This window comes from Tursiops truncatus, chromosome 4 (genome assembly GCF_011762595.2).
Source record: "Tursiops truncatus isolate mTurTru1 chromosome 4, mTurTru1.mat.Y, whole genome shotgun sequence".
Lineage (NCBI taxonomy): Eukaryota > Metazoa > Chordata > Mammalia > Artiodactyla > Delphinidae > Tursiops > Tursiops truncatus.
In genome coordinates this window covers 85,547,266-85,573,408 of record NC_047037.1, presented here as the reverse complement: position 1 = coordinate 85,573,408, position 26,143 = coordinate 85,547,266, and the positions used below count along the sequence as shown (strand labels likewise).

The 26,143-nt window shown below is 45.1% G+C and overlaps 1 protein-coding gene across 3 annotated transcripts in view; it reads left to right on the top strand.

The window, feature by feature from the left end:
• C4H3orf52 (chromosome 4 C3orf52 homolog) overlaps positions 1-25,739 on the top strand; it is a 34,790-nt gene extending 9,051 nt beyond the window's left edge. The window contains exons 3-7 of one of the 3 annotated variants that reach the window (XR_004526405.2): positions 6,194-6,321; positions 12,406-12,476; positions 15,293-15,474; positions 20,574-20,897; positions 23,924-25,739. Coding sequence is in view for 1 of the 3 variants with exons in the window: in XM_019923278.3 (XP_019778837.2) it covers positions 6,194-6,321; positions 12,406-12,476; positions 15,293-15,474; positions 20,574-20,578 (386 nt within the window). In the remaining 2 variants the exon portion in view is untranslated. Of the gene's footprint in view, positions 1-6,193; positions 6,322-12,405; positions 12,477-15,292; positions 15,475-20,573; positions 22,174-23,923 lie in introns of those variants that run through there. The other 2 variants (XR_002173947.3, XM_019923278.3) reach the window with 2 other exon arrangements.
• Positions 25,740-26,143: the final 404 nt, after the last annotated feature.

The following is a 26,143-nucleotide window of genomic DNA, read 5'->3' as shown; positions in this document are numbered from 1 at the left end:
ACATTGTACAGCAACTATACTTCAATGAAAAAAAAAAAGAATGAGTGTACATTCTTTAAGAAGTGATGCTGTCTGGTTCATTAAGAAGTGAAGTTTCTCAGCACCTCCATTTGCCATGCCCCTCCTCCTTCCCTTTCTCCCAACTCCTTACTCTCCTGTCTCGGGGCTCTGTAGTCTCCAGACTGAGGCTCAGAGGTGGAGGTGATAATAAATGTGGAGCTGGAGTGGACCCTGAGGGTACACTAAATACATCCCAGTACAGAAAGATATCCCATCTGGGGAGGGGCCAATAGGGTACCAGAAGGAGGTGCCCAGTGGGGAGCTGTGGCTTGTCACTGACATTGATAGGAATGGCCATGATGTGGTGATAATACAAGCAGACCAACCTGTGGTCAGGTTTATTATTATTAATTCTCTACAGACTGTGCACCCCTTCTTGCCTGCACCTGGAGTGGGCTCTCCCCCGACTCTGCCCATGGTCTGCCACTGAAGTGATGGCAAACTCAGGATCACGGCTCGGCTTAAGGCGTTGAGCCTGGGCTGTGTCCACAGTGTGGAGGAGAGGCTAGCAGTCCGCCAGGCTCACAAGAGACAATGAAACCTTCTTCAAATGGACAATTTGGGGTTGGCAGGGGGGCGCGGGCAGAGCTCAGGGAATCCTTCCCGTTAAATCTAGAGGCCTGGTTTTGTCCCAGATCTTTTAGGAAAAAAGTATTAATGAATTTTCTCTTTCTCCCTAAGGAATTATAAATTCCTTGGTGTGAAGGGTGAAGGAAAAAAAAAAAAGCTTTCCTCTCTCTCAAAGTCATTTCCTGTCTGGATAATTTGGAGAATCAGATAAGCATCCTCAAGGATTCTGCTTTCTTTACTAATTTGTCCGAACAGTGAGGGGAGAGACCCTAGGAATGCCTTAACTGGTGAAACCTTTCCTTGGTTTGGGCAAAATATTTTAAATGTTACAGAAACCAAACTGTGACAAGTAGGTGGATGCTTAGAAATATGAGTTAAAGGTGACCAGTTTTAACAGTCTAGGAACCCTTATGTGATGTCCCCCAGCTCTCTTACCATACGGGCTTTTCTATGAGTAGGGGAGACTCTGGTACTGAGATGCAGGCGGGGACTTCCTACGTGATGCTGTATTGGATGGGTTTGTTTTGCCTTGAGTTGGGAATAAGCATCACATCTTATGACATCACATGGTCCTGGCAGACAAGCAAGTTGCACAGGTTGCTCCCTGGTATAGGGTGACTCATGGGAAAATCCTAGGCAGGCAGCAAGCCCGGTATCTTGAAATTTCTTTGCATTTTCACCTGCTTCTCTTTCCCTCACATCTCATATCTTCTCCTGCCTTCCCAAGACTGACCTCTTCACCTGTGTTCTCCGTAGAATCCTCTCCAGCTTCTTCTGACCCGTGGACCTTCAGATAGCGCCCTTTCTTTCTAAGCATCCTCTCGGGCCTCTTCAAACGTGCTCACATAGTCTCTCCTTCAGAGCAGTCTTCCATCAGCATCTTGCTACTTCATTTATATATTTGTCTCTCCCTCTTTTTTCACTGGCAAACTTCTAGAAAGAGAGGTCTGTGATCTTATCTCCTGCTCACTCCTAAACCACTGTATCCATTGGTCCCAAATTGTCCTTCCAAAGGTCAACAGCAAGTGTCTGATCATAAAACCCAGTGGCCTTTCTCCCTTCCCCTGCCCTGTCTGCAGCCTTCAGCTCTGTCCCCTGTATTGTACTCTTCCAGGCCTTCAGAACTCTGGACTTCAGGACTTTATTTCTGCCTTTGGCTCCGTGTTGTGGTTGCAGGAGGCATGTCTTCAGCCTTCTCACTCTTCTCATTCTTCATTCTTTCCCTTGAGAAGCTCATTTAGTCCCAAGGCAGCAGCCATCCCCTCTCGGAGGTGCCCCCTGGAACACTTTTCCTGAGTTTTAGTCATGCGCTTTGCTGTAGTTCTCTACCTGGAAATAACTGTCATCATCTTTATCATTATCCACGTGAAACTACTAGTCATGTGTATCCCCTTCTCCACTGAGCTCACCTTTTATAGTTTCATGGTGAGTCATGAGGCCAGGTTTATATCATCCAATTGTGTAACTTTAGGCAAATTCTTCAATGCTCCTTGCCTCAGTTTCCACATTTGTAAAATATAAATGATTTCTGGATCTGTGTCTATAAATGTACCTTGACCCTCCTACTTACTAGCTCGATTGACTGACCTAAGCAAATTATGCATTTCTTCTAAGCCTCAATGTCTTCATTTTAAAATAAAAACAATATTTAATTAATAGGGTTGATTTGAGGATTACATGAGGTAAATACAAGTGCATACATGTGCGTAATGCTTAATACGGTAGCTGTTATTCTTCCTGTTACCTAGGCTTGATACTTTGGAACATTTTTGATTTCTTCTTCTTTCCTATAGCTAGATAATGACCAGGTCTTATCAATCATTCCTTGGTAGTGTCTTGATAGAAACTTTCAACATTGACTACCTGCCTACGGCAAGGCTCTGTGCTGTATACTTTATATATGGTGGTTCTTATCTTTACCGTCACCTGCAGTGTAGGCATTTCTGTTAAGGAAACTACTTCAGAGATTTAAGTGACTTGCTCAAGTAACATGGCTAATGACTAACTGAGCTGGAATTCAAACTAAGTCTGGCTGCCTTTACAGCCAGCTCTGTTTCCACCATCCTGGTCTTTCTTCTCCCTCCCTTCCTTCCTTCCTTCCTCTTCCCACTGCTGTCAGTCGAAATCTGTCTCTCCCATTCTTGTCCAGTGGCCTCTCTGCCTCCAATCTCCCCCAGTTCCATTTCATCCCATCTGTCACCAGCAGATTTACCCTCATCTCCTTCCTGGGAGGCATTTAACAACCTCCATTATCTCTTGAAGACATCTGGCATTGAAGGCCTACCTCTCCAGCCTCATTTCTTATATTCCTGCCTAAGAGCTGTTTTTGTGTGCCTCCAGTGTCCTCTGTGTATGTACTACAATTTTTTAAAGACGTTTTCTCTACATGGAAATACTGACTAGGTTAAATCCCATTAAAAACATGAAAATTCTGCTGACTGGGTAAGCCTATTTTTTTTTGCTGTTGTTGTTATTTTAACAAGCACGACTATTTAGCCAGGTCGGGTACAGATTCATTCAGATAATACAAGTTAAGTATATGTCATTAGAGCTATTATTGGAGACCTCTTTTCGAACTTGGCATTTCTTTCTTCCTTTTTTTTTTTTTAAATTATCATTTATTTATTTATTTATTTTGGTTGTGCTGGCTCCTTAGCTGTGGCACGCAGGCTCTTTAGTTGCGGCAGGCAAGCTCCTTAGTTGCAGCATGCATGTGGGACCTAGTTCCCTGACGAGGGATCGAACCCGGGCCCCCTGCATTGGGAGTACAGAGCCTTAACCACTGGACTACCAGGGAAGTCCTGAACTTGGCATTTCTTAATAAAAGGGATCCAAATTGGAAAAGAAGTAAAACTGTCACTGTTTGCAGATGACATGATACTGTACATAGAAAATCTTAAAGACACTACCAGAAAACTACTGGAGCTCATCAATGAATTTGGTAAAGTTGCAGGATACAAAATGAATACACAGAAATCTCCTACTTTCCTATACACTAACAATGAAAGATCAGAAAGAGAAATTAAGAAAACAACCTCATTTACCGTCGCATCAAAAAGAATAAAATACCTAGGAATAACCTACCTAAGGAGGCAAAAGACCTGTACTACGAAAACTATAAGACACTGATGAAAGAAACCAAATAAGACACAAACAGATGGAAAGATATACTGCGTTCTTGGATTGGAAGAATCAATATTTTCAAAATGACCATACTACCCAAGGCAATCTACAGATTCACTGCAATACCTATCAAATTACCAATGACATTTTTCACAGAACTAGAACAAAAAAATCTTAAAATTTGTATGGAAACACAAAAGACCCTGAATAGCTACAACAATCTTGGGAAAGAGAAACAGAGCTGGAGGAATCAGGCTCCCTGACTTCAGACTATACTTCAAAGCTACAGTCATCAAAACAGTATGGTACTGGCACAAAAACAGAGATGCAGATCAACGGAACAGGATAGAGAGCCCAGAAGTAAACCCATGCGCTTATGGTCAATCAGTCTGTGGCAAAGGAGGCAAGAATATACAATGGCAAACCTGGCATTTCTTAGTGCCCTTGAGTTCAGCAGTTCTGTGACTCCTGTATCCATTCTCTGGCATCCTTATTCCTTTCTGAGGCAATGATATCTACTCTGGAAATGTATGTGGTGGGTGTAGAGCTCAAAGATACCCATTGCAGCAGCATTTATAAATTGGAAAGATAAAAACACTAAATGGTTTTAGAACATTAGTGCAGCCATTAAATAATCTTTGCAAGGAATTTTAAACACGTGGGGAATGGCTTTTGATATGTAAACAGCAACAAAAGAATCAAGACAGAGAGGAAATGATGACAACAAACAACAAAAAGCAGTATACAAATTACCTTCTCATTAAGACCTCAAATATATAATATAAAATATGGGGGGGGACCTTTTGATTAAAGAATTATTAGTAATTTTTTTCTTGCTTTGCTGCAATTTCCTATACTTTGCAAGTTTTCTGCTTTGAGGGCATAACTTTTATTCTCAGACAAAAATAACATGATGACTTACAACAAATAAGGATGCACGGATAATTCCCTGTGTTGGGGTCCCCAAGATCACCCCCAGATTCAGTGATTTGCTGGTAAGACTCATAGGACTCAGCCTGTAGTCATAAAGATGACTGATTTATTACAGCTAAAGGATATAAAGGAAAATATGGAGGCAACCAGGTGCAAGCTTCCAAGAGTCTTTGCCCAGTGCAGTCACACAGAGTGCACTTAATTCCTCCAGCAATGAGTTGTGACAACACGTGTGAAATGTTGTCCACCAGGGAAGCTCATTAGAGATTCAGGTTTTATTGGAGTTGGTCTCATAGGCAGGCTCTGCCCGGTACCTACCAAAACTCCAGACTCCCAGAAGGAAAGGAGAGGCTCAGCACAAGCAACACTGTTTCTGCAAACAGTTGAGGCACAGCCAGCCACTCTTTACCAGGAAACGTGGGAACACTCCAGATTCCAGCCAGGGGCCAACATTGCGCTGGACTTGCGAAGGCTGGCAGCCTCCGGCGCGCTCTGTTAATTCTCCTGCACATTCCCTTGCTTCTCATGCCTCACACTTCAGACTTCCTTAGGGAATAAGTACCAGGACTCTTTCTTCCATCATAAACCCAGAATTGATGCCACTGTGGCCTTTTCAGAGTCCAGTAAAAGAGGCTGATAATGTTATGTTTGAGGTGTGGGATTACAGAAAAAAATTCACAACAAACACCTGGTTCCAGTCATCCACGCCTTTCTCAGGGCCGGAGAGGTTGTCCCCCGAGTGACCCCGGCAGGAAGCCAGGGGAGCATAATTAGTGCCAGCATGCCAGCTTTGAACTCCTGTCTCCGACTTTGTGTGTTTTTCCTTTGGCTCTAACTGCTTAAGAAATCAATTAACTCATAGTCCTTAGAACAAAGCAGCCAACTGTTGTCCCAGGAATGTAAGTCCTGTGAGCCCTGGGGCTCTGAGTGCAAACAGAGTGTGTCAACATCCCCGCCGTGGGACATCCTGGAGAGCGATGACTTCATGCTCACGCTCTCAGATTCTAATCCCCAAGCTGTTCTGCTCGAGGATGGACACTTCCTCAGCATGTGTACAGAACCGAAGAGGATTCAGCAAAGTTCCTTGCTCTACTCCTTGTCCCCCGTCCCCCGTTGTTTTTTGGCCCCTCCAGAACGTCTCCAGCGTCTGCCTTGACACCTGTGCATGTAGCTAAGCTACAGGGTCAGTTTAACAGAGGAGTTCACGTTCTTCCCGCTTCCTCCCACCGCCCTTCTCCCAGTCTGTGTTCAGTGGAATCTGAGCCCCCCGTGGCGTCAAATAAAACAACAAAATTTGTATCATGATAGACGTGAGCCCTTGTCTTTATTCAGCCTTACTGAGAAGAGAAAACATTTCTGCTTATTCTTGCTTACTGTGTCCAGGCTTTATCCCTGATGAATATTCGTTGTTTGTTTTTTAAGTATAGCAGCCAATGGAGTAAATAAGTTTATTATCTTATGCATGTGTTTACTTTTACTTTTTATACCCCCCCCCCATTCTCTTTAGTAACCTATGTCGATGAGGATGAAAATGAAATACTTGAATTGTCGTCTAATAAAACATTCTTGGTCACGCTAAAGATTCCAGAGGAGTGTGTTACTGAAGAGAAATTGCCTGACCTGCTCACGAAAAGGGTAGGATACCTTATGCATTGTTACTGAGTTCTTAGCATTAGAGTCTGAATTCTCCTGGAACAGTTGGCTTAGAGCTAGCCGGTAGGTAGCTTCAAACTTGGATTCTTTGTCTGGGTAGTGGCAGAAACCGGTGCTTAGAAATGGATTTTCTGTAGTGCAAAGCCAGAGGGAGGAGCCCTGGCCTCCAGCTAAATGCATCCCAGAGGAGAGTGTTCTGTTTCTCATTCCGGTCTTATACTTGATTCAACCTGAAGTTTCATTGAGGGTCTGCGATGTGCTCAACAACATGCCCGGTGCTAGGGTCACAAAGTCTGAGCGCTCAGTGGGAGCTCACGGTCCAAGTAGAGGAAGCAATTAAATAGTTATAAACAGTGTGATATGTTCCATCACTGAGATACGTACAGTGTGTTTTATATAAACATGGAGGTGGGGATGGAGGCACGCAGGGCCTCCTGGAGGAGGTGACACTCAGGAAGAATCTTGAAATATGAAGTAGGGGTGTTTCAGATTAGAGAGCAGGGAATACTGGAGGATGTGCTAGGGCCCCTGCATACTGTGTAGCGGACTTGCAGAGGTGAGGCTGAACAGGAGGGGACGGGTCAGCTCGTGAAGGTTTCTGTGTTCTTTGACGAGGCCCTGAAAGGTTTTAATCTGCAGGCTGACATGGTCAGCTTCTGATTTCAGTTGTTCTGTGTGATGATGGAAAAACACTGGAAGTAGAGCGCTTAGTTAGAGGGTGTTGTAATAAGTTGGGTGACAAATGAGAGAGCCTTGAACTAGGGCAATGTCAGGGGGAGTAATTAAGGTTCAAGTGAGATTTCAGAGGTCTTCTCCCTCAGTAGGACTTCATGGCTGGTTGGATGTGGGTCTGAGGGAGAGCATGGCTCCAGGCTCCTGGTTGGGTGGCCACGTGGGTGGACGGTGACATCATTCACGGAGCAGGAAATGCAGGAGAATGAGCCTCTGTGCAATATGGGGGCTCTGCAGCCAGACCACGAGGGTTGGTGGGCAGCCCTTGTCACCTTGTCAAAGACAGGGTGGTTCACGGCCAGACCCAGAAAAGTTTTTGATAAGAAAACCTAAGCAAGACTAGCCTGCCGTCTGTTACCCTCTTCCCTGCAGTTGATAGTTTGAACGGAGTGAGCCCTCTTTATTTGGCTTCCATCTGATTCCATCTAGGTCACCCCAGAGTCAGTTTCTGGGCAGCCAGGTGCATACCGTTTGATTGCCCCTTTGATCACAGGAGTTTGTACCTTGCGAGGATTATTCCAGGTTTCTCTTCCTCCTTCGTTTCCTTGTTTATATCTTATCTGCAGTTCCCTTTTCCTCCTTTCCTGCCACCTGCTTCCAGAGCAAGCTGCTGCGTGAATAGCCTATTGCTACTTTCCTCTTGGTTGCCTTTTTTTTTTTTTTTTTAAATTGTTTGGCCACACCGTGTGGCATGCAGGATCCTAGTTCCCCTACCGGGGATCGAACCCACACCCCCTGCAGTGGAAGCTCGGAGTCTTAACCACTGGACCACTAGGGAAGTAAGTCCATTGGGTGCTTTTTTGATTGAGGGGTTTTGCACTGGCTGAGCAGAAACCAAGTGAGTCAGCGTCCACATGTGTCACGTGTTACAGACTGGACACTCTACGTCCAGGGGAACTGGATATTAATCACTCACTTTAAAGCCATATCTCTTTTGCACAGAAGCAGGCGTGAGCAGATTCTACAGGTGTTTTTAACTCATCCCCGTGTAGTGGCTGAGGAACAGGGACTGGCAGATCTCTGGGGCAAGTTCACAGGCCTCTTTGAGCTTGTTCCTGCTCTGATAAATGGAGATCACTGCACTTTCCCTGTATACCCACAGGTGCATATGAGGTGCCTATACAGAACTTTGTAAAACATTGTTTTTTCTTTTCTTTTTTTTTGTGGTATGCGGGCCTCTCACTGTTGTGGCCTCTCCCGTTGCGGAGCACAGGCTCCGGACGCGCAGGCTCAGCAGCCATGGCTCACGGGCCCAGCCGCTCCGAGGCATGTGGGATCCTCCCTGACCAGGGCACGAATCCGTGTCCCCTGCATCGGCAGGCCGACTCTCAACCACTGCGCCACCAGGGAAGCCCTGTAAAACATTTTTAAAAAGAATTATCTGACTTGCAGATGATAAACGTAAGGTGCAGTGAGCTGAAATGACTCCTGCCCCTGGCTTCCCAATCAAATACGTTCAGGAACAAAAATGAGGAGCTTAGAGATATTACTATCTAATTACTATCTAATTATCAGGTCAAGAACCCCTTTCTTCCACTTAGGCCAGTTTCCAGAAGCTTCTGGACATGGAAGGTAAATGGGAGTCGATATTGAAACACTGCGCCCTCTCTTTTGCTTTACTATCTTGCTTTTCTAAGCACAGTTTTCCTGGCCCCTCTCATATCTCACTGCCAGTTTCCTTCTCTTAGGGTTGGGGCCGATACTCTGTTTAAGGCAGCCCGTTAGCTCTGTGGTGTCATAGCTCAGTCCACGTGCTTGTTGCTGAATTAGCGTTGGCCCCTCTGATGATGCAGGGAAGGCATCCCTCTTCCTCTGGAAGCTGTTTTCTTTTCTTTCTCTCTCTTTTTTTTTAACACTATCACTTTTTAAAAGGTTGAGGTATAGTTGATATACAGTATTATAAGTTTCAGGTGTACAACATAGTGATTCACAGTTTTTAAGGTCACACTCCAATTATAGTTATTATAAACTATTGGCTATATTCCCTGTGTGTGTACAATACATCCTTTTAGCTTATTTATTTTATACATAGTAGTTTGTACGTCTTAATCCCCTACCCCCATCTTGCCTGTCCCTGCTTCCTTCTCCCCACTGGTAACCACTAGTTTGTTCTCTGTATCTGTGAGTCTGTTTCTTTTTTGTTATATTCACTAGTTTGTTTTATTTTTTACATTCCACATATAATTGTTATCTTACAGCATTTGTCTTTCTCTGTCTGACTTATTTCACTTATTTCATAATACCCTCGAAGTCCATCCGTGTTGCTGCAAATGGCAATATCGTATTCTTTTTTAGGGCTGAGTAATATTCCATTGTCTCTATGCACCACATCTTCTTTATCCATTCATCTGTTGATGGGCTCTTAGGTTGCTTCCATGTCTTGGCTATTGTAAATAATTGGAAGCTGGTTTTTGATGAGCCACTGCACCTGATTCTGGTGATCCGCTCACCAGGCTCTGAGCTCAGTTTGTGCCCAGCCTCACAGACATAGTGTGAGAGACACCAGAGCAAGGGGTGAGGAGCCCCTCTTTTCACTTTTTTGGTCCCAAATTGGGTAGTGTGGTTAACAGCTCCTAAATATGTAAATATGTCCTAATTATAGCCGGGGACCATGCCGCCAAAAAGAATGTTAGAGTGGACACTGAAAGTGATCTAGTATACCACTCCATCTCTTTACATAAAATTTTAACTTAACATTTCTTCTGAGTACCTACTATGTGCAAAACACAGTGATTAGGGCCCTAAGGATTAATAAAGGAAGGATGAGAGGGAGGGAAAAAAGAAGGAAGGACAAACATAACTCCTGACATAAGAAGCTCAATCTTAAAGGAAGAGAGTGGCATTATTGTTGTTATTATTGCTATTATTTTCAGCTCTTGAAAAATAATCCCGTCTGTAGCATCGTCATCTTCTTCCCTCTCCTTCTGAGCAGCCCTGGGAGAGCCACTTTCCAACCTCCCAGGTTTTCTAAATGACTGTCGGCCTGTTGGCAATATTCTTTTCTCTGGGCTCAAGAACTATAAGATGACCCAGTCGTTTTCCCCCAAAGTTCTTAACACTTAATGCTACTTTCCTCCTTGATATTCAGAAGGATCCACTTTCCTCCTTGCTCCATCTCCACTGCGTGGTGTGATAAAACATGAGGAAGCTGGCCTTAGTGTCTGTAACATCTAGGATTGAATCCCTTACTAGCAGAGTGGCCTGGGCCATGTTCTGTAACCTCCCCGAATGCCTGGAATTTTTTTTTCTTTTTTGATCAGTGAGAAAGGGAGAGATAGCAGAGATAGCAATGCCTCTTATGTCAAGATTCCTATGCAGATCACAGCAACAGTGACAGGATTAGAGGAGGTGGTCTAATCTCATCTGCTCTACCTGGGAGAGAATGAATTGTCACCAGTGAGTTAAGTGGGAGCGAAATATGGATGCAGCCTGCATGAGATTCCGCTTGGGATGCGGGGGAGACAGGTGGGCACGTTTTCCTCGGGGGTAGTTCTGCTGCTTGCTGCCGGATAAAACTGTGAGGCACTGAGCTGTGATAGGTGCTGCAGGGCGTGCCAGGCTCAGCATGGGGGAAACCGTAGGTGTGGAATTTCTAGAACAACGTCAGGGCTGAGGCTTTAGGCCGGCAGGAGTGTCTCTGGCCGGGCTCTCAGAGGCCTGGCCGTGGGCTTGCTTCCAGCCTCAGAGCTGGGTCCATGCTGGGGGGTGTACCCAGATCCCAGCACTGTCCTCCTGCCTGCTAAGAGCAAGGCGTTTAACCTTCAAAGTAAATTTTAAAGAGATGCAACGTAAATACATTCAGGCACAAGTTCTCGGGTACCATAGGTGAGAATTCACATCTCTGAAGCATGAAGAAAAGACTAATCAAAGACTGGGAGAAGATATTTATGACACAAAACCAACAGCTAGTGTCCAGAATGTAACACCAATCAGTTTGGATAAGGCAACCCAAGAGAAAGACAGGGCCCTAATAGGCAATTCAAAGGTGAGAAATCCCACAGAGTTAATAAACACACAAAAAGATACTCAACCTCACTAGAAAGCGAGACATTGCCAATGAAAATGATGTAAAACACGATGTTATGCTCATCAGATTGGCAGAAATGGAAAAATCTGGTAACATTAAATGCTGGCAAGGCTGTGGGAAATAGAGCATTTATACATTGCTGGGAGGGGAGTGAAATCGAGAGCAATTCAGAAAGACTTAGTTAAGGTAGAGATGTGCTAACTCTTGGACCCAAGTCCATCCCTTGGTATATGGCCCAGGGAAACTCTTACCTGTGTAAGAAGAGAGGCTCAGAGAGGTTCAGGCAGGATCACCTCAGCATAGTTTGTAGCAGGAGAAAATCGGAAACAAAGCCCATGGCCACCAGTAGGGGAAGGGATGAAGTGGAGCGATCATTTCATGGAATCTCTGCAGAGTTAGGAGTCACACTGAATGACCTCCCTCTAGATGTACCATTATGGGTAAACCTCACATGTGATTTTGAGTGGGAAAAAAAGCAAGTCAGAGAAGATTATGTAGAATATGGTATGTTTTATTTGAATAAAAATGTGCATTAAATTTATGTATAGTTATGATTACACAGGGGAGTGTTAGGTTTATAAAAACATGCATGGAAAGGATACATGCCAGCTTCAGGACAGTGGTTAGTAGTGGGGAGGGAGGGAGGAAAAACAGAATAGTGTGTAGGAATAGCTTTAGCTGTGCTGGGTTTCTTCACGTAAAGGGCTCAACTAAATATGGTAAAATGTGAGGGCCTGAAACCTGGGTAGTTGCGAACACAGATGTCATTATTTTTTATGGTTGCAACATTTCATGGATAAAATAAGAACTCCGAATCTTTGCCATTGTTCCCCCCTTGGTCCCATTATCCAGAAACAGCGTGGCTGTTTCTCCTTGGAGTGAAGCTCTGGAGAAAAGAGAGAAGAGGCCCTTGTTTGGTTATAAACGGGGCCCTGAGCGGCCTGTTTTGCAGTCTTCCTAGCCCCGCGGGAGTTCCCTCCTTCCCATGGTGCTTCGGGTCTGTGTGGGCTCAGGCTGCCGACCAGTAAGGCCACAGGTCTCAGCGCAACATACGAGATGTTGAAAATCCCAGCCTGGTCACTTGATCCTTACAAATGAGATCCCTTGAAATGAATGCTAACTTGAATTTTGGTTGGTGAGGGGCCCACCCCTTCCTGTTTCTTCATCCAGAGCCTCTAGGTAAGTTAATTCCTCCCTAGAGTTGGATCTCCTTTGCTTAGGAGTAGTTTTGCTTTGTCAGGTGATAGATATGCAGTATGACCTGGCAGTAATGTGTGTGGTTGTTAATTTGGCCCTGTTTGTTTTAGCTCACAGATGTGTACAGTTCATCACCAGCTCTGAGCCGTTACTTTACTTCAGTTGAAATCGTAGACTGCAGGTAAGAATGTGGAGCATTATGTGCTGGTGTCTCTGGAAATCGACACTCATCGCTAGTCACCAAAAAGGACTTCCCTAATCCGAAAGCACGGAGGGGACCAACGGAAGATAGAACCATAGTGTCAGTGCCGGGAGGGTCTTTGGAGGCCAACTAGCTCAATGCCCTTATTTTACGAAGGAAAAAAATGAAATCCAGATAAATTATATGACTCAACACAGTAACAGGGAATAGAGCAAAAGCCCAGACAAACCATTTCTGTTTCCCAGCAGATGCTCGAATAAGCTAAGAGTAGAAATAGAAATAGATCTCAGATAGTGCTGGATTACGTACTGGCTTTTGCTTTTGAGGAACACAAGTCATATACAAGTTCACGCTCCTTGTATAATATTAAAAAATAAAGATACATGCTACGAGCAAAGTACACATCCCGCCTTCCCCTGCCCCACTACCCCTGGACACTTCCTGTGCCAATCAATTCCGCAGTGAATTCCAGTCCCTTCTACAAAATGAACAACAATCACTGGTCTGTGTGATTTCTTCTGTGCATGTATTTACCATATATACTTTGTGTATTATATATGTGTAACATATACGCACGCATATGTATTGTTTCCTTTCCTCCTAATCTCTTATGTTTTTATATATGTCTATAGACACTTAGGTAAAAGTGTGTATGTATGTAGAAGAGTCATTTGATTATCCTTTTATATTGTTAGGACAAGATTTACAAGGCAAAGCTTTATTACCTGCTGTGCCCAAGATAGCCCTGGAATGTGACCATCAAAGGCAATTTTACATTGAGGTTCCTCCACTCAGACCATAAATTTCCCAAACCTGGGAGGGGAAGCACCAGAGCACAGTGGGGTAAAACCAAAGGGATTTGGAGTCTGAAAACACGGTGGCAGGTCGCCTTGTCAACAGCACTATTCCTCCTCCTTTATGGACCGCCAGTGTGCATGCTACCTTATGGTGACACTTTTGACCTAGCCTATTTTATTCATAAATTACTGGTATTAAAACGCCAATAGAAAAGGGAGAAGTGCATAATCAGACCCAACTTTCCTCTTAGTGCGCTTGCCCTAACTTACAATTCAAAGACAGGTGAGAGAGGAAGGATATTCAGAGCGTAAAGGGTCTTACCAAGAATCCAGCCCATATTACGGGTCTAGAGGAGGTGGGATTGCATAATGGGCTGGGGTAAACACTGAGAAAACCCATCAGAAAACTGAGTAAAACAAAATCTGAAGAATAATGTGAGAGAATCTATTTTTAAGTTACTTGAAAGAAAAACCCAGGGGTTTTAGGATTTTCGGATAAAGAAATTCTGCTGGGAAACATTTTTTAAAGTCCAGACAGAGTTTCAACAGTGTCGAACTGAGAAACAAACGCATTGCCTCCAAAGCCTGCGCATCAGTCCGAGTATTGGTGTATGTGACCTCTGGCCACAAGAGGGAGCTCTTTGCCAGTCGTTGGCAGGGACAGTGTTCTGATTCACTCCTGGGACTGGCTTGTCTGCAAAACTTGCCCTTATGTAAAATAGATAGCTAGTGGGAAACAGCCGCATAGCACAAGGAGATCAGCTCTGTGCTTTGTGACCACCTAGAGGGGTGGGAGGGAGGGACATGCAAGAGGGAAGAGATATGGGAATATATGTATATGTATAACTGATTCACTTTGTTATAAAGCAGAAACTAACACACCATTGTAAAGCAATTATACCCCAATAAAGATGTTAAAAAAAAAAACCCAAACTTGCCCTTGGGTGAGGGTCTCAGATGTGGCCACTCTTAAATATTTTATTGCTGGCTCTTAATCTGGACCTTTTTAAAAGATCTAGGCCTTCTTGAACCAAAGGATATCTGCTGAGAAATCTAAATGTTAAGGTAGCATTTAACAAGCTGTATAGACTGTTGATTAGCTGAGGATAGCCTCATGATTATTTTTATTTTAGAAATGGGAAAGTATGTTCTAAGAAGATGAAAACTCCCTTTCCTTAGGTCCCCTTACTGAGAGTTGCAAAACCTTAGGAAGTGGAAATGGGACAGAAAATGTTTCTCACTTTGGGGACAAACCAGGGAGGTATGATCTGCTGCTGGTACCCAGGGTCATCTGTGAGAGATTAGGAGTCTGCATCCAGCCGATGGCAGGGAGCTTTGGGCCCTACCTTGAACATTTTATAGGTTAAGTAATGAACTAGTTAAACTGAGTAGCTCTGACACACGCTTGTTGGGGCAGGGAGAGGCTGTGGTGTGAGAACAGGGAAAAAAGGGGTTCCGTGGCCTGCCTCAGGGGTAAAGCCTGGTGTTGGGCAGCTCTTGGAGCCTCGTTGACAATAGCCGAGTCAGTATCTCCCCTGCATGGCCTCTCCTGGCGGACTCCAAGGGGATGGGTTCTAGGTGGAAGGAGGAGGTTAGGACCACCTCAACTTTGTGTGGTGAATGCATTGATGAGGGGGCTTCTAGGGCAGTACACTCTTTGCCCTTTTGTCCTGGGAGGGAATGCAGAACTAAAAAGATGTTTTTCCTAAAATCAGTTTCATGAGTTGCAGTGTGATTCTGTTGATTTTTAATTTTTTTTTTTAGCGGTACGCGGGCCTCTCACTGTTGTGGCCTCTCCCGTTGCGGAGCACAGGCTCCAGACGCGCAGGCTCAGTGACCATGGCTCACGGGTCCGGCCGCTCCGCGACATGTGGGATCTTCCCGGACCGGGGCACAAACCCGTGTCCCCTGCATCGGCAGGCGGACTCCCAACCACTGCGCCACCAGGGAAGCCCTCTGTTGATATTTTTAACTGTCTCTGTTTGGTTTGCCTTTCAGTGGTGAAAACGCCACAATAACCTACCACCTGCACTTTGGGTTTCCGTCAGAAGACCACAACTTTATGAAGTATGTGATGAGTGAAGAGCTGGTGCTGGGCGTTTTGCAGCAGGATTTCCATGATCAGAACGTGTCCGGTTGTGAGACTCTGGGGCTTGACCCAGCGTCCCTCTGGTTCTCTGGTAAGTCGAGCACATCAGAAGGCAGAGCTGTGATGATAAACAAGTGAACCAGACAGGGCAGATGGCTCGATTTGCGTTCTGAGCAGGTGATGTTCCACGCTCCGTGGAGGTCACCCAGTCCCTGCCCTCTGTGAGCAGACAGAGCAACTGGAAATAATGTTACGGAAACAACTAAACTATAAACATGAGGGTTGCTATGTGTTTCCTTGCTGTGGTTCACCCACCTTCTAAGCCCCATATCCCACATCAGAATATCATTAGAAACTTTCATGGAAACACTGTGGTCTCACAGAGAAGCAAGTGCTGAAGAGTTTGAAGTAAACAATATAGTTAAATTGTTGAAAGATGACCTCAGTATGGGGAATCTATCTCTTTTTCTATTGAAGGCCACTGCGTCCATTAAGACAGGGGTCCCCAACCCCCCGGGCTGTGGACCGGTACCGGTCCGTGGCCTGTTAGGAGGCAGGCCGCGTAGTAGGAGGTGAGTGACGGGCGAGCGAGTGAAGCTTCATCTGCCACCCCCAGCTCTCCCCCTCGCTCCCCATTGCTCGCATTACCGCCTGAAACACCCCCCCGACTCCCACCTCCACCCCCAGTCTGTGGAAAAGTCGTCTTCCGTGAAACCGGTCCCTGGTGCCAAAAAGTTGGGGACTGCTGCATTAAGATATTAATAGAGGGACATAAAAAGACAAGTTCGTCTCTTTCCATAGAAGATTGTAATACATTTACTCATCTACTTTTAAAACTAAGAAAAGGATGGGGAAATGGATATGTTTTTTAACAAGCATAGAAGATACCCGACTTGTCAGAATCTGAGAATGTTGTACAAAACCTGCCAGAAAGGAAGGTGGAAAGGTGAGATGACCACCAGCCTTCGAGACCTCCTTCCCTCACGTGTGTCTGCACTGAGCTTTGGCCTTACTTCCCATTCTTCTCATTTCCCACTTCTGATTCCTCACTTGGAGAGGTTTTAGCTCTTGTTTAATGCCAACAGTCTTGGATGGTTTTTCAGCCACAACCCATCGGAAACACTGCACATCAGCAGTGGTAAATACTCGTGGAAAGAATGAAAAAGGTGAACGAGAAGGAGGTGTGGTGAGTGTCAGGCGCGGGGCCAGCAGCCGAGGGTCAGGAGAGTGCAACAGATTATAAAGCGCACGCGTTACCACACGCTGTGAGAAGAGGCGTTTATTGTGATGACGCTTGATTCTTGGGAACGGAAAGTGGAAGTGGACTGATCTCGGCCTGGGAAGGCAGAGAGTTTTATAAAGCAGTTCTTAAAGCTCTCTTTTTCCCAAATGAATAAAAGGAATGACTTTCAGAGGGCCAACTTATAGCTCACTGGGAAAGTCACATAAATGAATAGTTTCTTCACTGAGCATCTAAATAAATGAAGTGTGTCTCTGGGCCAGGCAGATAACATACTGTGTGGAGTGAAGAGGTTCTGCCCCCTGTACAGGAATTTTAGAAAGAAAGAAGGGGGTGAGGGAGAGGGAGAGAAGGAAGGAAGGAAGGAAGGACCTTTCAGCCTACTCCTGTGCACGGCAGAGAGAGGGGAGGCCCACCCTGCCTGCTGTGTGGTGACTGACCTTGACTTCCTGAGCCTCCTCTTTGAAGCTGTGGTCCCCAGCACTTTCTAAATGAAGACCATGCGGTGGGAGGAGGGTGAGGCAAGGTTGAGGAGGATTATGAGGCCGGCAGGTCCACGTTATAAGGGCAGGTGGCTTATGAGGTCTGACAGAAGACCTGGAACTGAATCTCAGACTCTGCATCAGGGATGCAGGCCTGAGCGACACTGTTTCTGCTCCTCAGGAGACGGTACTCTTTCTCTCAGGCATTTTTCCTGGGGATGGGGATTTCTGTGACCCCCCCCCCCAACCCACCTTGCAGAGCATGAGCAGTGTTTGATATTTTCAGGAGTATGAGTATCAGTCCCTTCTCAGATAGAAGGGTAGACAGTGACCATTTGGGAAGCGAGGAAGGAAGAAGAGAGATGCAGAGAAGGCAGAGAGGCAGAGGGAGGGGCAGCTCAGAACCAAGTCCAGAGGGAGGGAAGAGAGGGGTGTGAGGCCTCTGGGAGGGACCAGTGAGGCCCGGGGGTGCCGACGCCAGCTCCCTGTGTTCGTAGGCACGGTGGGCTTGGCGAGGTATCCCCCCGCTCCTGTCAGGAGCTGGGCAGGCACCGTCCCACAAAGATGATGTTCTGACTCTTCAAACAGAAAAGTTTTTTTTTTTTTTTTTAAAGAAGATGTTGGGGTAGGAGTTTATTAATTAATTTATTTATTTTTGCTGTGTTGGGTCTTCGTTTCTGTGCGAGGGCTTTCTCTAGTTGTGGCAAGCGGGGGCCACTCTTCATTGCGGTGCACGGGCCTCTTCACTATCGCGGCCTCTCTTGTTGCCGAGCACAGGCTCCAGACGCGCAGGCTCAGTAGTTGTGGCTCATGGGCCTAGTTGCTCTGCGGCATGTGGGATCCTCCCAGACCAGGGCTCGAACCCATGTCCCCTGCATTAGCAGGCAGATTCTCAACCACTGCGCCACCAGGGAAGCCCTGTTTTGTTTTGTTTTTTAACGTTTTCCTCCTTTTTAAAAAAATTATTTTATTGTAGTCGATTTACAATGTTGTGTTAATTTCTGCTGTACAGCAAAAATATACCTTCTTTTTCATATTCTTTTCCGTTATGGTTTATCTCAAGATATTGAAGACAGTTCCCTGTGTTATACAGTAGGACTTTGTTTATCCATCTTATATGTAATAGTTTGCATCTGCTAATCCCGTACTTCCTGTCTATGCCTCCACCACCCCCATCCCCCTTGGCAACCACAATTCTGTTCTACAAAGAGCAAAGATTCTTAAAATTCTTTGGCTCATATGCCCCTTAGAGAATTTGGAGACAGCCATGTACCTTCTCCCAGGAAAAAATGCACACACTCTTCCCCCTAGACAGAATTTTACAATTTCAGGAATTCCAAGGATTCCCTGGAGCCGGGCTGCAGTTCCTCTGGGGTTCCTATGTGTGTGCTAAAGAGTCAGAACCTTAAATTAGCTTGTAATTTGGATTCCTAAGGGATTTTGTGTGTATTCCTCATTCTCTAATTTGGACATACGACAACTCTTTGGCCTAACTGCAGGCATATTGATGCCTTCTACAAATAAAAACTTCCCTTAATATTACAGTCATAAGTGAATTTTTTTTTTTTTTTTTTTTTGCGGTACGCGGGCCTCTCACTGTTGTGACCTCTCCCGTTGTGGAGCACAGGCTCCGGACGTGCAGGCCCAGCAGCCATGGCTCACGGGCCTAGCCGCTCCGTGGCATGTGGGATCTTCCCGGACCGGGGCACGAACCCGTGTCCCCTGCATCGGCAGGCGGACTCTCAACCACTGCGCCACCAGGGAAGCCCATAAGTGAATTTTTAAATTTATATTTTCTTACAACTTTATTGAGAGATAATTAACCAATAGCACCGTGTTAGTTTAAGGGGTACAGCATAATGACTTGACACACGTATTAGGAAATGACTGCTGTGATAAGTGTAGTTAACAGCCATCATCATCACCTCGTATAGTTACAAAAGTTTCTTTTCCCTCATTACGAGAACTTTGGGGATCTGCTCCCTTAGCAGCTTTCAAAGGTACCGTGCAGCAGTGTTAGTGATAGTCACCATGCTGTACACTACATCCCTAGGACTGATTTATGTTGTAATAATAGGAAGTTTGTGCCTTTTGACCACCTTCATCCAATTCCCCCTCCTCCACACCCCACCCCTGGCAACCACCAATCTGATCTCTTTTTCTGTGAATTTGTTTTTTTAAGATTCCACATATAAGTGAGATCCTGCAGTATCTGTCTTTCTCTGTCTGACTTATTTCACTTGGCACAATGTCCTCAAGGTTAAGGGAATTTTTGTATTGGATCACTGCCCCCACCTCCCTTCTACCTTTGAGCTTCTTCACCGAGTGGAGGGAGGGGTCCAGAGACAAGGACGGGAAATCTGTTTTACAATGTAAAACAGCTGCATGGGTTATTTTGGACGTGGGGTAAGTTATTTTGTCGTGTTTTCTGACATGTGAAGGAGTTAACCAGTAGACTGAGTAAGGAACAAAAGCAAAAACTGATTAATGTGAGAGAGAAGAGGAAAAAGCTCTAGGCAATGAGAAGGGTGAATCTCGTTTGCACAGATTTGGGGTAAATGGATGGGCTGGCTGCTGGCAGAGAGGCCAGTGTATGCATTCTGCCCTTGAAAGGACTGCCTGGGGTGTCAAGGGAAAACATTTAGGTTGTTGGTAGATTCCCCGGGAAACACAGAGTTTAGCCAAAGAGCCCTGCTTCTCAGCCAGGACAGTTTTGCCCGCTCCGAGGTATTTGGCAAAGTCCAGAGACGTTTTAGTTGTCACAATTGGGGGTGTTGGTGGGAAACTAGCATCTAGTGGGAAGAGGCCAGAAGGATTTTTCTAAACCTCTTACAATGCACAGGACAGCTCCTGATGGCAAAGAAATCCCCAACATCAACGGCCAGAACCCTGCTGTGGCGCACGTGGGTCCCCTGTGTCCTGTCCCGAGTCGTTGCCTGGGTACCTCTGCTTTAGTCAGGCCAGCTGTGCGCCATTTCCCTCATCAGAATGTCTCATTGAATATTGTGCTGTATTAAAAATGAAAATTTAGAGGTATTTTTATGGTTAGATTATGCAAAAAGACTGTTAAAATGTCCTCTGCATCCGAAGGGCCTCGTCAAAATGTTATTTATCATGAATTATACCGAAGCAAATAAGCAAACAGTGTCATTTGCCTTTTGAAAGGAGTTCAGAGTTGTGTGCCTCTGCGTGCATGCGTGCGTGTGTGTTTGCGCACGCGTGCCTCTGTGTGCGTGTGTGCGCATGTGTGCGCCTCTGCATGTGTGCCTCTGCGTGTGTGTGCACGTGTGCACGTGCATGCGTGTGTGTGTGTGTTGCCTGAAGAGTAAACCTCCTCTGTTAGGAATTTACAGATATTCCACTTTTACATTAGAGTTTATAATCAAACCCAATGAAATAAAATAAAAACATCAATGTTTAGAATAACCATGCTTTTTAAAAAATGGTGACTTTGCATTTTCTTTTCAGAATGAAGCGGTCGAGGTCGATCTGTGTCTGAAAGCAGCACTCCACTGAACTCTGGGATGAGGAGAATTCATTCCGTTTTACAGAAGAGATCCTGTGAATTAACGTAGAAGGACGCACAGTGACTCCAGGGCTGGAGACGGCCCTTTTTCTCCTGATTCTGCACAGAGTCTGGCACTACGTCCAGCAAAACAGCACCCAGGGCTGCCCCAGCTGGGTCCACATGGGGCGGGGTGACCAGGCGGCGGGTGGACCTGCAGGGCCAGGTCGCTGCTGTTCTTGAAGCACTCTCTGCCTCCACCCACACGTGGACACGCTCTCTTCAGGGTAAGGGTGGCCTTTGAGGCAGGATCCCGCCAGCCTGAACCCCTGGCGAGAGAACGGGGAGAGGCGAGGTGAGGGAGAGCTGAGCCAGTCGCTCCCTGAAATCCTCCGTCCCACCCCGATGTCTCATCTACCTCCAAGCAAGGCTGTGAGGAAAAGGCAGGCATCTCACCAGATGTAAGCAGCATCGTCTGTGTCTCCTTCCATAGCCGCATATCTCAGCAAACTAGCCTTGGCACTCCATGCAATGTTATGTAGAGCTACAGAAATGAGGTGTGTGTTTCTTATTTCCCTTCTGTGTATAGTTCCTGCGACTACTGAACACCTCTTATGGAAACACGGGTCCATGTTAGTTTTGAACACACGACTCTCATTTTGGATAGTTTCTCCATTTATATTTTCATCAACTTTCATCAGAGTATCATTAATACTGCTTACCATCTGCTCTAGGTAGTACACGTTGGTTTTTGTTGTCCAGAGTCACTAGCCTTCCTGTAGGATTCAGTGTCTTCAGGCACTGATTGTGTATCTTATTGAAGATGGTTGTGAAACAGGAAGAACCACGCTCGGAAATAAACTGCTGGAAGTTCAACGTCAGATCCTTTTGGAGGGGTGAGGGTGGAGTGAACAAGAGTGACTCTATTGGTCCTCTACAGATATAGAATTACCTGTCACGAGGGAACAAAGTGTCTTGTTAGGAAAATGGCTTTGCTGGAAATTTCCAGGAGAGTTTTGTGGTCATGTAATGAGAGTTTCTCAGCCTCAGTATCTCAGTTAAATTGGCCCTGGGTGGACAGTCAAGCTGGGGGCAGCTGCGTTCCGGGATGTGTTGGAGTACGAGTCTCAGGCTAGATTTGCCTGGGGCTCTTTATGACCCAGGACTCTGCATAATGTGAATGTGCTTTGTTATTTAACTAAAAGGTAACATTTATCGTAAGTCGGTGTTTCATTTTGAGGATAGTTCCTCCAACTAGTGAAACAGGTGAATTTCCCTTCTTCCTCTTATTTTATACGTCAAACCTAAACCTTCATGTTTGTACTTTTAAGAAAATAATGAAGAACTTTATTTTTGCCTCCGCATTGCCACGTTGACCTTTGCTGCGTAGGGGTTGACTCTCCAGGGCCAGGATTTGGGTTGGCATGTTCTCACAGTAAATGGTATTGGAAGTGACCTTTTCATTTCCCCAAGGGCAGCTTCCCCTTCTGAGTGAATAAGATTGAACTGGGCTGGCCTGTGTCTTCCTCTCCCTGTTCCTGTTGCCTGGGGAGCAGGGGAGCCGTCTCTCCTCTCCACTCCCCCCCCCCGCCCCCCCCCCCCCCCCCCCCCCCCCCCGCCCGGGGCCCCTCAGGCAGGACCAGGTGTCTGAAGAGCCTGGGGCTGGAAGGAAGGGCTGTTTCCTGTCTGGAGGCAGGACCGGGTTTGGTTCTGATCTTCCCTTCTCTTTTGGAAACCACCAAGGTGCAGGCACCTTGTCTTGGGTTCTGACCACTTGAAAGTCATAGAGAGGATTTTCCGTTAGTTTTGACTCTTCTGCCCAAATGGTGTGGAAAGAACTGAACTTTGTGACTAAAGCATTATGAGGTGTTTGGGGGGAAAATGGCACTTAGATACTGCTGTGCTATAGGGGATGAATTGATTGGCCATCACACATCTTCATGACGAGCATAATGAAGGTACATAAGAAGGTTTCAACGAATATCTGTGGTATCACTGAAAGGCTTTTTTTGTTTGTTTTGTTTTGTTCTGTTTTGTTTTGTTTTTTTGGCCACGCGGCTTGTGGGATCCTAGTTCCCCGACCAGGGATCTAACCCAGGCCCTCGGCAGTGGAAGAGCAGAGTCTCAACCACTGGACCATCAGGGAAGTCCCTCACTGAAGGATTTGAGGAAAAAAAACTGGTCTTTTCTGGGAGTCACTGAGGTACAGGCAGAAAGGATACAGCCAGATCGGTGGAACGTGCCCCTCCTCCCATTACTGACAAAAATTCTAGCCACGTGTCCTATTCTTTTCTCCCTTTCAATTTAACTTAGTTCTGCAGATTTTTTAATGATCTGTGTTGCAAAAGGCTATAGAATATTCCAATGAAGAAGAGGATGATAAGGAAAAAAGCCACTGGTTTTATTAGGGAGTCAGGCTCTGCACAGATGAAACAGGAAACAGCAGGAAAAAATAGGTGTTAAAAATAAATAAAGACAAACTGCAGGGCTGCAAAAGGGTGAAAAGTATAGTTTAATTGGAGAAGGCTTTGCCTAGGAAGTAGGACTGGCGCTGAACCTTGAAGCAATGGTGGGATTTGAATAAACAGATTTGCTTTCCTTTATACATGTTTGTGTCTTAGGATGAGCTGCATGTTTTCTCCTTTCCCCTTTAGATGTGGACTCTAGACATGGATTCTGCCCTATTCAGAGTCTGATTAGTGGTGAGAAAAATGGGAGAAATCTCTATGTCTTCCCTTCTCTGCTCCCATTACTGTTTCATTGTTTTAAAATAAGCTAATTCACACTATTACTGCATTGCTAGCAGCAATCTTTCCTTTATGATTAAAGTTCATTATCCTCTTAGTAACAGAAGGCAGCCCTCTCATCTTATAGTTAGGAAACCAGAGTCTGGAGAGGTGGAAGGACCAGCCCAGAATTCCACAGTGTTGGGGAGCAAAGTCCAGTCTAGTGGGCAACCACACATGATCAATGGCCTCCAACTGGTGGGCACCCCAGGGTCATGCTCAGTTCAGGCTGGGCTACCATCTGGGAATCCATGAGGAGCACAGGTGGTGAGGGGAAGGGATGGGTTGAGAGCTGTGATTATCAGACTGTACAAGACTCTCTGGGGTGATAACGACCACTCAACGCTTCACCCGGTGCCTCGCAAAGGAACCCTCTGTTAGGAAAGGGGGAGAGACTTACACAGATCCATTTAACTGTTGACAGAACCGAGGCACACTCAGATCAAGTGGCTTTCTGAACTCAGTAGGTTGGCTTGGAAAAGAACAGAGTCAGATAAATGTAAACAGAATCTCCTTTTTCTCTGAAGGCTCCTGTGGAATCCTGGGGACTCGACTTTCCTGTTCTACCCATGCCTTTCCATTCCTGAGCATATTGGAAGCATCTGTCACCCAAGGTTGTCTTAAAAACGTGAGCATTTGAATTTATTTGTTGTCAACGGTAGGATTTCCTGACCTATCTTTGTCTTTTTCTTGTACCTCTCTTCTGTTCTGTGTAAGAATTTATTCACAGACTAAGATTATTTATAGCTACTAGTATGAACTTAAAGCGGAAACCACAAAGCCTGCACATACTGCATAAAATATGCCTCTGTGAACTTAGGCTGTGTATAGTTTTACGATCAACATCAGGGAGGGGAATTTTCTGATTATATATGTGACTTAAGGGACCAATTTAAATCCTCAGTCTCTTATCAAGAACAGAAATTCTTTAACTTAGGGGTTGCATCCCCAACCCCTTGAAATTGTATACAGATATTCGTGTGTGTGTGTGTGTGTGTGTGTGTGTGTGTGTGAATGTACATTTTCTGTAAAGAGGGCACCCTGCTTTCATCAGAAATCCTGAAATCTATGGAAAATAGATCAGCATTATATACAGCCCTAGTAGGTATTTCAAAGCACTCCCAAAGGGTTCTCCCGCTCAAAAATAATTCCCTTTCAGAATCCCTCTACATTTCATTATAAGAACAATTTTCTTTGTTTAAGCATTTATACTTAACGTGTTCCCTAGAAAACATATTTGGGACACGTAATTCTTTCATGGGGTAAGACTCAAACAACTACAACTTATCATGTTGTACTAAGAATATTTAAACCAATCAACTTCCACAGGGGTCCAATGTCCAAGTGAAAAATCCCAGTGTAAACCCCAGCAATTTTGTGTTTCTGCCTCTCTGGAAGACTGCCAGGTGGCCCTGCATCACCAGGCCCATCAGCACATGTTTTTCTATAGACATCATAAAGAGTTTTGTATCCCTTTACTCTTGATATCATTTGTTCAGAATCTGTGACAGATGATGTACGTACATTGAATATAATCCTCCTGCTTATGGGTGATGGAACTGAGCCTCCAATCTACATGCTCAGGTTCTCAGAGGGAGGAAGAACAGGAATCAGGATTCGAACCATTGATTATCTGACTCCAGTATCCGCATTCTTTGCCCTAAGCCATGTTACGTCTTGTACTGTATTCCCTGCTATCATGCATGTCTCCTTTTGAACTTGAGTGAATCCTGGCCAAAGGTCAAAGTTAGGATTCCATGTGGAAGGATTTTGCTAAAAATAGGAAGTTAGTGGAGTATAAGATATTAAGATGTGATTGGCTCTTAGATCAAGACCATCAACTGGCTGAAGTCTCAGCAAACCTGTGTTGACACATCCAACCTTAAGCCACTGGATTTATCCCTGCTGGGTCCCTAGCACACTTTAAATAGCAGAATTATTTAACTTTGGTTCGGTTGGGGAACAAAACAGTACTTAAACTCATAATGCATCTACTGCTTATCTCAACAAACTTTTTACTATTTTAACACCACTAAAAATTAGGACAATAGCTATGGGTTAAATAAAACAGGAAGTTGAGAACGCAGGTGTGCATATAGAAATAGTCTAATTTGCTAATTATTCTTGCTCTCACCCTAATTTTTGGTTTAATATTTCCATACCATTTTATTGGTACTAGCTCTTACAGGTTACACCAATACCCAAACACACTTTTGTTTAGTTTATCTATAGTTATGATTATTTAAGGAAGGGGTCTGCAAACTTATTTTCTGAAAAGGGCCCCCCAATAAATATTTTTGGTTTTGCAGGACCTACAGTGTGCATCACAACCTTTCAACTCTCCTGAGGTTGAGAAGCCACAGACAAATGAGCCATAGACAAATGAGCGGGCTGTGGGCCAGTGACATTTTATTTACCAAAACAGCGAGTCGGCCACATTTGGCCTGTGGGCCATAGTGTGCTGACCCCTGTTTTAGGGGATAGGCATAATTGTAGAAACACTAAAAGAAAGATAAGGGAAAATAAATAATTGGGGCGTAGGGAGAAATGCTCATTAGAGAAGAGGGGTGTGTGTGTGCGTGTGATTTTTCCAGTGTGGACACTATTCATAGTTTATACGTGGCATATTATTTAACACATACATATACCCTGTAGTAGAGGCCCTTCTATGTAGTATGTTGGAAGAGCACTGAATTGGAAGCCAGGAAATCAGGCTCTAGGTAAAGTTCTGCCACTCACTTGAAATG